Source organism: Babesia microti, chromosome IV, assembly GCF_000691945.2.
Source record: "Babesia microti strain RI chromosome IV, complete genome".
NCBI classification, from domain to species: Eukaryota; Apicomplexa; class Aconoidasida; order Piroplasmida; family Babesiidae; genus Babesia; species Babesia microti.
Window position 1 is genome coordinate 402,523 of NC_034969.1, and position 13,338 is coordinate 415,860.

Here is a 13,338-nt window from a genome sequence, read left to right on the forward strand (position 1 = left end):
ACGCCCCAGCCACATAATCGCTGACACTGCACAATGTCCTGCTGCAATGCCAGAATTAAATCTATGGAAAATATTTCCAAATGGAAATATCAAGTAACACATTTCACATATTTAGGGCAGTGATTGCATAATGCATGGACCATATGACAGTTTACTTATGCTCAAATGGATTTCTCTGGGCTACTTTGATGAGTCTACTGTGGTTCAGGACGTCAGATTTGATAACAAAATGTTGCTTAAAATGGTAATACATGAATGTAATTTGTAGGCTGTGATAAATTTGAAAGAGGATGCCATTAGACATGCTAAATCCATACTAAGCTGCCCTCACCACACAAGCCAAATTTATGCCATAGCGACAAACGAAGCCAGTCAAACTATGGAACTTGCAGGTGTTGATGAAAGGACGGAATCAGTATCTACATCTGATCATTCTGCTAGGAGTGATTTTTCCATGCAGAATGTCCCTATTGTATATCGCAACATACCAAACATAGACAATATTAACATATACAACGCCACTATTACAAATAATACCTCTAATAGCCATGCCAAAATTAATAATAGTGATACTTATACTAAAAATATTGAATCTGCTGGATTAATAGATGAATTGAACATTAATAACATTGATGGAAATGACACGAAAAATAAAGAGCTACAATTGGACAGTGAAATTAAATATTGCAAAACTAACATAGGCCAGTTCTTAGAAATGCCAAAGGATAAGAATTATCTCCAAAATGCAATGTTTTTGCCTCGATTTAATAATGATATATTAGATTTATCACCAAAGTCCGATAAATCCAATGTCGCTAGTACAAGTCCAAAAACACCAAAAGTTAGTGGCGTAGAAACAATTTTAGGGCTAGATGAGGCTGAAAGGCATTTAAAACGGATAGAAAAGCATAAGATTAGCGGATATTTGGAAAAGATAATGTGTATGGGTACAGATATTCACATAGTTGGTCAACTCAACTAACTTATTGTATTCATTAACTAATAGTTGATGATATATTGCATTAAACAGATAATGTTCTGTTAATTGTATATTAAATAATTGATTAATGAATAAGTTATAATATGTTTTGCATTTTCAATCTTTGGATTTGTAAATCAATCCTATAGTTAATCATCTTATCAAGGATTAATTTTAAATCAATTTTCGAGAGACCTAATGCCGTTGATAATTTCATTGCTTAGGTCATTGGTCAAATTGATATAGTACTCCTCCGTCTTATCGACACTCTGCATGGCCATTATAATTACCTCAAACTTTAAATTGGTAATCTTGTTAATTGTATGTCTAAGTGTATTGTAAATAGTTCCCCAACTCACTTTTTGACCCTTATCTGGGTAAAAACTGCACACATACCACTGATAACCCTGAGCGCCTCGTTGTAAAAGATGACAATTGATTTCATTATGCTGAATGTCTTGTATAATGGACATTTATAGTCATAGTCGGTGAATGAATTTTGTTGCAAAAAATCTTCCCTAATTATACTAGCAATTTCAAGGGTCAATTTTTGATCCTCAGACAATGAGTCACGGCCCACCAATTGTAGAATTTCTTTCAATTCAGATTCTTGCTAAATTAAAAGTAGTATTACATGCAATAAATCCTTGATTTTTTTGACATAATTAATGAATTCTGGATCAAAATTATCATAAAACTGCTCAAGCTGGCGCTCATATTTGGAAAAAGAGGTAGCCCAATTGACTATATATAATGAGAGATTACCTGAAGGAAAATGTTTTCGTTGAGCTAACTTTTTGTCAAGGCCCCAAAATACTTGAACAATTGACATTGTAGAAGTTGTTACTGGATCTGAAAAATCTCCACCTGGTGGAGAAACTGCTCCTACAACCGTAATAGATCCGGTTCGTGTTGGTGAACCTAAGCACTTAATCAAGCCTAAATTAATTAGACAGTTATCCCACCTGCACGTTCATAAAAAGCTGACAACCTTGACGATAAATAGGCCGGATAGCCAGAATCTGCAGGCATTTCAGCCAATCTACCAGAAATTTCCCTTAGAGCCTCTGCCCATCGGCTAGTGGAATCGGCCATAAGAGTGCAGTTGTAACCCATATCACGGAAATATTCAGCAATTGTAATACCAGTGTATATACTAGCTTCTCTAGCGGCCACTGGCATATTAGAAGTATTGGCAACTAAGCATGTACGTTCCATAATGGCCACCTTTTCATCATTAACTACAGTAGATAGTTCAGGGAATTCGCATAGAATCTCAGCCATTTCATTCCCACGTTCACCACAACCCACGTATATAATTACGTCAGTATCGGAATATTTGCTGAGTGCCTGTGATATACAAGTTTTTCCACATCCAAATGCACCAGGAATTGCACAAGTACCACCTTTTATAGTAGGAAATAATGCATCTAACACCCTTTGACCAGTTAATAGAGGGGTCTATGTTAGAAAATAATGAAAATATTTTGAATTAAGGTACATAAGGCTTACTGTTCCCTGCATCTTAGAGATAATGGGGCGTGGTTCCCTAACTGGCCATTTTTGGGTCATTGTACAAACAAATGTTTTATCTTGAAACTCCAATTCTAGCAATTTTTCATCGATATTGTATTTCCCCTTTGGAGCAATAAATTTGACTTTACCCTTATATTTCGGGGGGACCATGATACTAGGTAAAATACCAAATATAGTTGATACAAAACAACATAATATTAGAATGAAAAAAATTTTGTTACAGTAATTTATATGATAAATAAATATTTATTTAAATGATTTATTTAGTAAATACACTGCAAAATAGAAATTATATATATAACAAAGTAATTAACTATTTATTGAAATAATAACATATTTTAAATATAAATTATATATTAATTTAAGATAAATAAAAATAATTTAGATAGTATAAATTAAATTCTAAAAAGTACAAATTTGTTTCAATATTTGAATATTAGATAGCGCATTCCTACCTGTGATTTTTTATGAGCTTATTCTCATAAACTACGCCAAATACGTCACCTTCAGATAGTAGATCGCCAATCTTGATATTAGGCATTGGATTGTAATCCCAAAGCATAGTACGATCCAGTGGAGATATTTGTATGCCACGTGGTATGTAAATTTTGTTTGATTTGAGCTTGATGCCATCTAGGGGCCGTTGTATCCCATCAAATACACTACCCAGTAGCCCCGGTCCCAATTCGACGCAAAGCGGTAGGCCTGTACTTACAACCGGGTCACCAACACCCAGACCAGCTAAATAATGTGCAATGCATACATGTATCCTCATACACCTGAATATAAACGAAGTTGCAATCGATTCTGATGGTCTCGCCCATGATATGGCAGTAACCAACAGAAACCAGTTCGAACATTTTAACACCAGGCATGTTTTCCGCAACGATTACTAATTGGGTTTAAACTTACACGGTCCGGAGACCTTAAAAATTGTGCCAGATATGCGTTTACCACAACTACTCATAACATACCAAATAAGTCAAGACCTAGACCTATAGTGTAGGGCATCAAAGATATGTATTCATACATATGCGGTATAATTAATTAGAAACTCTTATTATTTAAAATGTTACTCAATTATTAAATAATTGAGTAACATTTATCTAATAGTTGCAGGGATCCACACGTATGAGCTCTTATAAACAGTCACCGTTTAGACATATATATTTGGATCTACCATAATAATAATTTTAAACAATACAAAAAGCATGTAAAATATGTGTGTATAGCGCGGTTTAGAGCTTTTATACTTACTTAAAATTCTCACGCATATGTTGTCTTCTCGTCGACAAAGTATTCCCTGCGCAAATATCCCACACATAATTGCGTTAGCACAGATTTAAAGTGTAAATTATCAGATAAAAATATAATCTAAGCAAAACATACTATGCGTATATACCTAGGCAATAAAATCCCACACCGTGAATCATAGATGCATCGATAGTATCGTATATGGGTAGATGAATAAGAGATAATTAGAACCACTTTTCGTAATTCGCTATAAAACTAAGATAGTGTGCATACAATGATGCAACAAATAGTTACAATATATAACTGCATGCTGAAATTGAATAAATTGTGGAGGAAATAAATTTGATAAAAACCGATATTGTCACACTCCATTTGGGATTATTGGGAAATTTCTAAGGGGGAAAAATAAGCAAACACATATCTAAATTACAACACATCAATGTCAATGATGAAGGAAAATATGTGCTTGCTGCAAGAACGCGCCACTGGATAGTGACAAGTGATATGTGGGGCATAACCTATATGCAGCACTAACTCTAAACATATTGAAAACAATCAGATTTTGCAACGTATCGCATGGGAAATGTTACATCCGCTGATGTCACTAAACGGTGGATTTATGATGTGCCCCCATCTTATGATGATCGCCGGCCTAAAAAATTGCGCTCCATGATCAGGTCCTCATCTAACCGCAAAGCAATCAAAATTACGCTATCATATCATTCTAATAGCAATTGTTCATCCGAAAATGAATCGTCCTATTGTTCATCTACTTCATCTAGGAAAATTCGCTCCAGCAGCAACTCTAGGCGCTTTGACTCTTCTCGAATTAGGTCTAGAACTACTTCCAATTACAGGGAAAGGAGAATTGGTACAAATCGTGCCTGGCATTCTGCCTTGTCTGTGCTACTTAACACAAAATTGATCCAGTATATTGAATGTTACATATCGTATTTAAAACAGCATGCACTAGTTTCAGATGAACATTTATGGCATAAGGAATGGAACATACCGAGTTGTCGCAACTTGTATGATTTCCTTGCCAGTTACACAAAGATTGTAATTGGTGAAAAGTCGCATCTACAATCTGAATTATTTGCGTTTAGAAGATTGTATAGTGTATATGATTACTTCATTGGATCTTTTTATTCATACCTAAATTCTATAGCTGAAGAATGCACTTCTGTTTGCAATGCTGTAAAAGGCGCCACTAATAATGAACTAAAGAGATCATTTGAATTTGGTGACATTGACAATGAAGACATAATCAGCATGGGTAGGTGCTGCAAGAGACAAAAACTATCTATGAATGACGCATTGATTGTGGGAGTCAATGTAGTCCGAAATTCACAGTTCAAGGAGCTATTTTCCAGGTTTACTGACAAAAATCCAGTTAAAATGTTAAATACTTCGCAGAAAGCCATGGCAGCCCTAAACAGGCTATATAAGATGATAATGGCCTTGAATATGAATTATCAAATTTGTAATCGGCCTAGTAAAATGATGAGAAGCGTTAAAGATGGACTATTTTCGTTAAAATTTTCGCCATTATTACCTGCACCACAACTCCCAAATTTTCCACAATTGCCTCAATTGTCACAGTTAAGTACTATGTTATCCCCTTATATGACTTCTGTCTCAACTATCAAACTAGTCCCTTCAATAGGGTCAATAAGGTTGATCTCCTACATTGCATCAATGACAAATATAAGGAGTATTGTAAGGACTGTAGTTGATAATGATACTAATAATAAAATTGTTCTTGGCGGTGAATCCAATATATTTGATGAAAATGTCGATGAAAAGGAGCAGCGTTTTAAAGAATACATCGCTATGCATACATCGCATTGGGGTGAAGAGGCCTATGATCATGTAGAAGTTAGGTTATGTACCAATAATGATATTAACAGTTTTGGGATTCCAGATACTTGTACAGTTATGTAAAATAACATATCTAACAAAAGTATTGGTCATAATTTTTGATATTTTATCTAGTATTTTTTCAGCAATAATTGGTCACTAGTAACTATTGCCAAATCAGTAATTTCTGTAGCGTAATTTAAATGCAAGTGTACCGATGTCATTATTTTTGGCGCGGTCATGCATGTTCTTAATAGGCACATATAATGTGTAATAATTGAAGGTGGATCGTACATCCTAGAATTATTAGTAGTAAATAATTATAAATGCCCATATATTTTTCTATATTAAAAAATTTAATTCAAAAAATTTAGAATTGTAAATATTATAATTTGTTGATTAACTAGCGATTATAACACTCTTTTGCAATATTGCGACCAAATTCATGGTCGTAAGTGAGGGTCTTCAGAAAGTGTACAATGTCTACGCGATCTTGGAATTTTGGCAAACCGGAGAAATTCATTCCGATGGGTGATTGTACATAAGCCTGTGGATTTTTCATGTACCTAAATCACTCAACTGTGTACCTCATTAAATTGGATTCGTTCCAAACAATCCCAATATTATCCATTGAGACAGAAAAGCCCGTGTTGGTGGTGGCGTTGTCTATTCCAGCAGTGCGATTGTATACGTTGAACAACGAAGGTCCTACAGCGGCAAAGCCAGAAGGCTGCCGATTATCAGGTCTCATAGAGTGACATTGTTGGCAGTGTTTTTTGAACAATTTAGCACCCCTTTTTGCGTCTCCTGGGGGTAGCACAAAATTATCATCAATTATGTCAGGTTGAGCCATTACGCTAATAGTGGTGCCATTAAACACACTTGCTTCCACGCATGCCACTGCAGTTTAATATGCATCATTGGCATAGTTTGATATTAATACATGTATATAATTGATAGTTTTTTATCATTTGTTAATTACTAATTATAGTATTGCCATTTTCACATTAGTTTTTGTTAATAGTCTATTGGTGATTTACGTTATCTGAGATTCTGTTATAAGTTTTTGTGTTATTATTTCATACAATATATAGATCATATATCTATAATAATAGATGATTAATCAATAATACTCTATTATTATTATTTAATATGAATATTCTTAAGTAAAATAATGCATTTTTAGAATAATATTAAACACGATTAAACTGGTAATTATGTTACATATATTAAATCTTGTGTATATTTTGATTATTGATTAAATAATTGACCATCAAAAGTAATATTCACAGGATTTTGTGTATGATTATGTGACATATTATACCATGTATATAATCAAATAAATCCACGTATAATATAGAATATGTTATAGATGCAATTTTATCTTATTTTTATTCTTTAATACCTACATGCTATGTGCTAGTATTTAGTAGGCTAGTGCTAAATGATACGCAAAATTAGGGATTTATACGCGGGATAGTGGTATATAATATGTTCTATGATAATTTACAGTGATATACAGAGTTTAAAGCTGTGGGTTAAACAAAAGAGGGAATCTCGATTTTAAATTGCTTAGTGAAAATCCTCTGGTATATCAAGATATACGGGCAAGGTGCCAGCACAACTTCGTCCTGCTTCGTCACGTTCAAATCGTCTGCCATATACCAATCCCCTACGTTATGATATAGTTTACCTGTAATAGGATGCATAAAATAACCGTAATAGTGCCCCTGACGAGTACTAGGTCCGTCGTGTTGGACCTGGCCAATCAATTTGTATAGCACCCTGTTATCTGTGGTTGAATATCCAGTACATTTGCACTTGAAATCTTTAAATCCAGATTTATAATTTTCCATCAAACCATAACACCTGGCACAAAGAGGTATGTTGTTTCTTGTTATACGCTTAGCAGTAGTGGTACGGGGTTCCTTGGTCGTATCCGCCTTGCGATAGTCGACAATGTATTGGGTTAGGTCCAATATTTCACTGAATTCCACAGGGTTCCATATCTAAATTATGACATCCACGAGTAATATTGAAAATAAATTGCTTTGCTAGTTTTTATAAATATTTACTCATAAAAATAATTGTGTACAATTATACTTGTCTATTATTATATGTGATAATCATATGTAAATAAATTAACAGAATTACATGAATTATTGTTTTTAAAACATTTTACTAAGCTATGCATAGGCATTCACATAGGAATAAAATAATGTTTGGAACAAATTCACTAAAATGTGTTAAATGTGTAGACATAATATAATATATTACCTTGTAAGTTTCTTTCTCGCAAACAAAACGCTTCAGCGTGATAAATAGTACATATGGCAAATTTTGTGCCACTAAATTGCAATACTTTTCTGCATTCTGCTTAGATTTGCACACATTACAATCATAACCCTCTCCATCTGAAACGCAGAGTGACATATCCTTGCTAAAATGTAAATCTAGGCATTCTTGTATTGTAATTTTTGTAAGCTTTGTGATATCCTTGTTCTTGGAATTTGCATGCTTAAGTGATTCCATCTGGGCTATTTTTGTCATGGGTAACGTCAATATGCGATAAGGCACTAAGCGCGAATTTATTGTATTGCAGTTGAGACATTTTATGTTGTCAAGTTCCATTCCTGCATTAACCAAGTATATAATAAACATTATATGGTGAATTATTTGATTGCAAATAAATTTAGCGGGTGGAATTATAAACGATTTCAGCAGCAAACAACATATCTATAATGTACAAAATGTAATAGTTTTATGACAATGTATAGCAGAAAATATGAGATAATTGTATATTTTATGCAAATAAATATATAGGGATGATGATATATATTATAAATAAATATATGATTCAATGTATGTAGATAACATATTGTCAAATACATATGATAATTAATATGAAATACTAAGTTAAAATGTTTAATAGTCAACACCGTTTAAATAAAAAAAGTGGAAAATAATCAAATTGAACTAGATGCATCTGATAGTAAATGAAATGGGTTGGATATGCTTATTCAAATCATCGCATAATTTTTAAACATACCGCCAAAAATAACATTTATTCCTGTGGGTATATGTACATTTGCCATCTCCATCAACACACGGGATATTTCAGAAGATTTAGAAGCAGTAATCAACTCTGCATCGAGTAGATTCAATAAATTTTGTAAGTATTCATCACAATCCTGCATTTCCCGCGGATTAAAATTTGGAATTATTTTTGAACAATTATTAAATAGGGCCTCTGGCCGAATAGCCTTCGTTTGACAACGCCAAAAGTAGTTTATTATGATGGCAATTTCCCAATTGAATGATGTACAATTGCGGTACTTATCCACCTTCCTCCCAATTTTATTATCTGAGGATTTTCCCTGTGATTGTATGTAATCTTCATATACAAAGCCCAGAGATTCCTTTGATGGAAGTGTTTCTTTGTACCTCAAATAGAATATGGCAAATGGTTTTATATTGCTAAGACACTGAATTATTGCGTTGAGGAAGCACGAACCCGCCCCAATGTTTATCATGCCTACGGGATTTTCCTGAATTAGTCATAAAATATATCATCAAGATAAACATATGAAATTTACGCGTTATTTATAAGCTAACGCAGAATAGCCATTTTAAACATAATCATCGGTGGCTCAGGAGAAAAATAAATCATTTAAATAAAATTAATTCACTAAATCACAATAAATTACATAGGATAATGTGTAATGTAGGCATATCAATTTACAGATATATAAATCATTGATACAGTAAATTTGGTTATTTTTGTGTAATATTTGTAAATTCATTCAAACATTAATATTAATATCAATATAGTTACCTTTATGATGGGCGATTCGATCATCTCAGTATTGTAATCCAGAACAATTACAGGAGTGTAACCCTTGGGCTTGGATTTTTTCACCCCTCCCTTGATATTCTTGTCTTTATCATCATTTATGCTTCGTTTTATGTTATGCGAATCGTAACTATTAGGGTACTGGTTGATCCTAGGAATAACTTTTGAGAGGAATTTTTCGGACTTGAATAGGAAGAGCAGGACACAGTATTCGCAGAAATAGTTGGCATTGTTGGTCCCCCAAAGCATAAATGGTAAGTGGATCAGCGATTGACATAGAGGATTGGTATTTAATTGTATATTATGAATTACATCTTGAAATTGATTGCCTAAATGTTCCCGTAGGGTGTTGATTATTTCGTAGGCCTTGGGAAATGAATCATTCTCAGACGTAGTTAATATTTCAGCAAGTGTCCGTAGCATATCTAGAATTTTAATGTTCTGCTTTCTCTTAATTCCCTGTTCAATGGTGTTTGGACCTTCACTAGAGGGCAACGAAGCTAGCACCGTGTCATACTGAACCTGGGCCAGATGGTGTTGGTTTTGTACTCTTAACGGGTAAAATTGCTGTTGCTGCGGATCTTGTTGATGTAGAATACGATACTTTTGTACATTTGAATCAGTTTCATTTAACTGCTGGCAGTCGACCCTAGCATCAAGGGGGAATTTTTGTGAGTGATCCAATTTCATCATGGATTTTAGGGGTAAGTGATAGTAATTCTGGTCAAACCCTGTGTGTATCTGATGAATATTTCCACTGTGTTGGTTAATGAATGGCATTTGTCGCATAAATTGCGGTTGTACTCCATTAGGTAGACTTTGTACAGCTGACACAGATTGCTGTGACAAACCATGGCCTGGAAGCTTATAAAGATTATGCTGTTGGTAATAAAATTTTGGATGTGAGAGTTGAGGATAGTGATTAGGTAATTGGCTGAGCTGGTTAACCTGTAAGTCTATGCGACTGCCTTGTATAAGGTGATTTGGCAAGTGATTATTGGCCATGGTTGTAAGTTTATCAATATCATTGTACGCATCATCATTAATGTGATAGCCTGCCATATTGGCGAATCCGTCCATTCGTTCATTATATACACTAGCAACGATATTAGAGTTGACTACATTTTGCAATGGATCGGGGTTTATGCCATAATTGTCAATGCTTTCACTCTTGGGATTTGTATATGTGTTATTCCCATAATAGTTGTTTTCTCCAGCATGTACTGATGAATCGGCAGCGGTTCCCAAACCATTCACTACCGCGTGATATGCACGATTATTTAGATTCATCAGACAAAACTACTATGCAATTATTGTCTGGTTGACTTTTGCCATTCTAACTAAAAAATAATAGTGCTAAAAACACATATTCATTCAACTAAACCCAACGAAGTACGATACGAACCAACCAAGGGCAATGGGGGTTACCTATATATACATGACATGCCACACTGGGACTATGTCTCAGTGCTCTATTAGTTATAAAATTAGGAGTGAATAAATAGTTGAGAAGAAAGAAAGACCTGTTAGTCAAAGAGTGAAAATCCCATGTCATCATCATCCTCTTCTTCTTCAACATTTGATTCCTGGGCCTTTCCAGCCTGAGGCGCATCTACCGCTGCACTAGTAGTGGCAGCAGCATGGGAAGCAACAGGAGCACCAATAGAGGCTACTGAACCAAACAAAGCACTAAAATAATATTTTACTTACTTCAAATCCTTACCCTTCAAAGCTTTGGCAAAAAGCATTGGAAGATAGGGCTCCACCTTAGCACCGGCACTGTTTAGCACTTTGTTTATGTTTTCCTTAGATATCTCCAATTCATCATCGTACAATAGTAGTGATGAATATACACATAACAGTTCTTGTCTTTCAAAAGGGCTAAGCTCCTCTACGGCTAATTGCGCCATAACTACAATTATTGGCAGCCCCACGACATTAGGGTACACCAGCAATGTTTTTATTAATCAGGCTACAGTACTTAACTACGCAACTAAATCAGTATATGCATACTCTATATCATTTTGTTGTCCTATTATTGTACATTTGCCACCATCCCCATTGTGGACTGCGCGACCTGAGTGATGTTGTGTTTACCTATTAGGTGTATTAATTCCTTGGAATTCCTGGGTTTCCCAAGCAATACTACATTTTTAGACATTGTAATAACCCCACGGGCAGAATCCATGGATGCAATTTTTACGCCATCATTATGGATTTTATTGGCTTTATATGTATCGAGTATTTTATCCATCGTCAACATATTTTTATCTTTAATCCCCATGGATTCATGTAGTAGTGTTGACTGGGTTAGATTTTTTGAAAATACATTATAAACATGGTTAAAGTGTATCAGATAAGCATTTGTACTGAACTAGATTGTGCTCACCTCTATTCCATAACTTAATAGCGATTCTCGAATTTTAATGAGTGAATAGTTGTGATTAGCGAAGATAAGAGTTTCATTAGTGACTATTTTAGACAAATAATCAATTTCATCGTCTAAATAAAACTGACTTTACCAAAGTTATCACAAACGTGGTAATATAATTGTACATTGCCAGAAGTTGTTTCCGATTTTTCTAATTCCTGTTCCACGCGGATATAGACCATGTTTCCAGTTTTTTTGCCTTTTTTAAAAGTATGAATTATACTATCTAGTGTTCTACTAAGTGTCCTGTTTAATGTAGCAGAGGCAGCAATAATTTGTGTTTTATTCTTGTTAACTGCTAAAATTGCCTGTAAAATGTTGTAAAACTGCGTCTTTTTCCTAGACCAAAGTTCTATTTTTTTCTGGTTGTATTTATCTGAGTGATAGTTGAGATACTTGGCAACTTGAATAATGCATCAATTTCATCTATCAATAACAATTTAATTGATTCTAGAAACAATTTACGATCGTCTGAGTCTAGTAACAATAAGTACTCTGCTAATGCATTGCTAGTAGCTAGAATGAATCTTTTTTTGAGAGATATTAAATCAGTTTTGCAGGCCTTCCCAATCAACAACGATACCTTCTGTCTATTCAATAAACAAGATGTCTAGATAAACATCATATTACAAATTCAGCAGATTGTATGGAAAGTTCTCTGGAGTGAGAAATGTATAGAGTTCGAAAGGGCACATTTGCCTTGACATTCTTTACACTCCTAGTGATTTCGCAAGCATAGGTCAACATACTGTAGGTTTTGCCAAGTCCCGGTGGCCCATGTATCAAAATATCTAATCCATTTTCAGCATGTTGATTCACTAGTTGTTTTAAATCTTCTTTGTGTGTCAAATTATCTAATGATGGTTTGATTATCTTGATTCTATGCCTTTCCAGTGATGGAATATGTACTGAACCATTGGATAAAACTTTAAATGATTTTGTATTTGTAATAACTAATAAAAATAGGGGAATTATGATAGTTATTGGTAATAACATACACCCATATGTATCAGTATAGTGTCCAACCTTAGCTATGGGTGCCACTATGTATAAACTTTGATATGCAGGCGGTTGATTTTTTAAACAAAATAGTCAGTGATCTGTGATTAAAATTTGAAAATTATGTAAAGTATTGCTAATTTTATTATAATATACACATCAATTATTTTTTATGGTCCCATTTATGTATCTTTATGTTAAATACATTCAACAGCCTAAATTTGGAAACTATATACACAATTTTTTCTGTAGAATCTACTTCAATTGGTATTTAATTATCTAATCTTATCATAATGGATGAAACACTCCAGTCAATATTGTTATGTATTAATAGAATAGTTTGTATCAGCAATTTATAACCTAATATTAGTATAAATATCATCGTTTGTTCAAATAATTTCTACAAGGTTGTTAGTTTACTCATTA

At 33.9% G+C, this 13,338-nt stretch overlaps 7 protein-coding genes across 7 annotated transcripts; 2 read left to right on the forward strand and 5 right to left on the reverse strand.

The window, feature by feature from the left end:
* Positions 1–33: 33 nt before the first annotated feature.
* On the forward strand, positions 34–982 carry BmR1_04g05910 (hypothetical protein; the record flags this gene model as incomplete). Its single annotated transcript, XM_012794334.1, has 3 exons — positions 34–93; positions 116–244; positions 269–982. The coding sequence occupies 3 exons, from the start codon at positions 34–36 to the stop codon at positions 980–982; spliced, it is 903 nt and encodes a 300-aa protein (XP_012649788.1).
* BmR1_04g05915 (V-type H+-transporting ATPase subunit A) lies at positions 1,159–3,482 on the reverse strand (the record flags this gene model as incomplete). The annotated part of the gene is made up of 10 exons (XM_021482453.1): positions 1,159–1,248; positions 1,270–1,352; positions 1,376–1,592; positions 1,614–1,723; positions 1,745–1,918; positions 1,945–2,440; positions 2,492–2,669; positions 2,971–3,256; positions 3,279–3,407; positions 3,428–3,482. The coding sequence occupies 10 exons, from the start codon at positions 3,480–3,482 to the stop codon at positions 1,159–1,161; spliced, it is 1,818 nt and encodes a 605-aa protein (XP_021337688.1).
* BmR1_04g05920 (hypothetical protein) lies at positions 4,346–5,713 on the forward strand (the record flags this gene model as incomplete). Its single annotated transcript, XM_012794336.1, has 1 exon — positions 4,346–5,713. The coding sequence occupies one exon, from the start codon at positions 4,346–4,348 to the stop codon at positions 5,711–5,713; it is 1,368 nt and encodes a 455-aa protein (XP_012649790.1).
* Positions 5,714–6,032: 319 nt separating this feature from the next.
* BmR1_04g05925 (cytochrome c) lies at positions 6,033–6,482 on the reverse strand (the record flags this gene model as incomplete). Its single annotated transcript, XM_012794337.1, has 2 exons — positions 6,033–6,195; positions 6,217–6,482. The coding sequence occupies 2 exons, from the start codon at positions 6,480–6,482 to the stop codon at positions 6,033–6,035; spliced, it is 429 nt and encodes a 142-aa protein (XP_012649791.1).
* Positions 7,168–10,772, reverse strand: BmR1_04g05926 (Ubiquitin carboxyl-terminal hydrolase; the record flags this gene model as incomplete). Its single annotated transcript, XM_021482454.1, has 5 exons — positions 7,168–7,301; positions 7,323–7,638; positions 7,907–8,262; positions 8,679–9,177; positions 9,465–10,772. 5 exons carry the CDS (start codon positions 10,770–10,772, stop codon positions 7,168–7,170), a joined length of 2,613 nt encoding a protein of 870 aa, XP_021337689.1.
* BmR1_04g05940 (large subunit ribosomal protein LP1) lies at positions 11,009–11,392 on the reverse strand (the record flags this gene model as incomplete). The annotated part of the gene is made up of 2 exons (XM_012794340.1): positions 11,009–11,171; positions 11,193–11,392. The coding sequence occupies 2 exons, from the start codon at positions 11,390–11,392 to the stop codon at positions 11,009–11,011; spliced, it is 363 nt and encodes a 120-aa protein (XP_012649794.1).
* Positions 11,393–11,420: 28 nt separating this feature from the next.
* Positions 11,421–12,909, reverse strand: BmR1_04g05945 (DEAD box helicase, putative; the record flags this gene model as incomplete). Its single annotated transcript, XM_021482455.1, has 7 exons — positions 11,421–11,475; positions 11,496–11,559; positions 11,580–11,787; positions 11,872–11,984; positions 12,005–12,289; positions 12,310–12,523; positions 12,544–12,909. The coding sequence occupies 7 exons, from the start codon at positions 12,907–12,909 to the stop codon at positions 11,421–11,423; spliced, it is 1,305 nt and encodes a 434-aa protein (XP_021337690.1).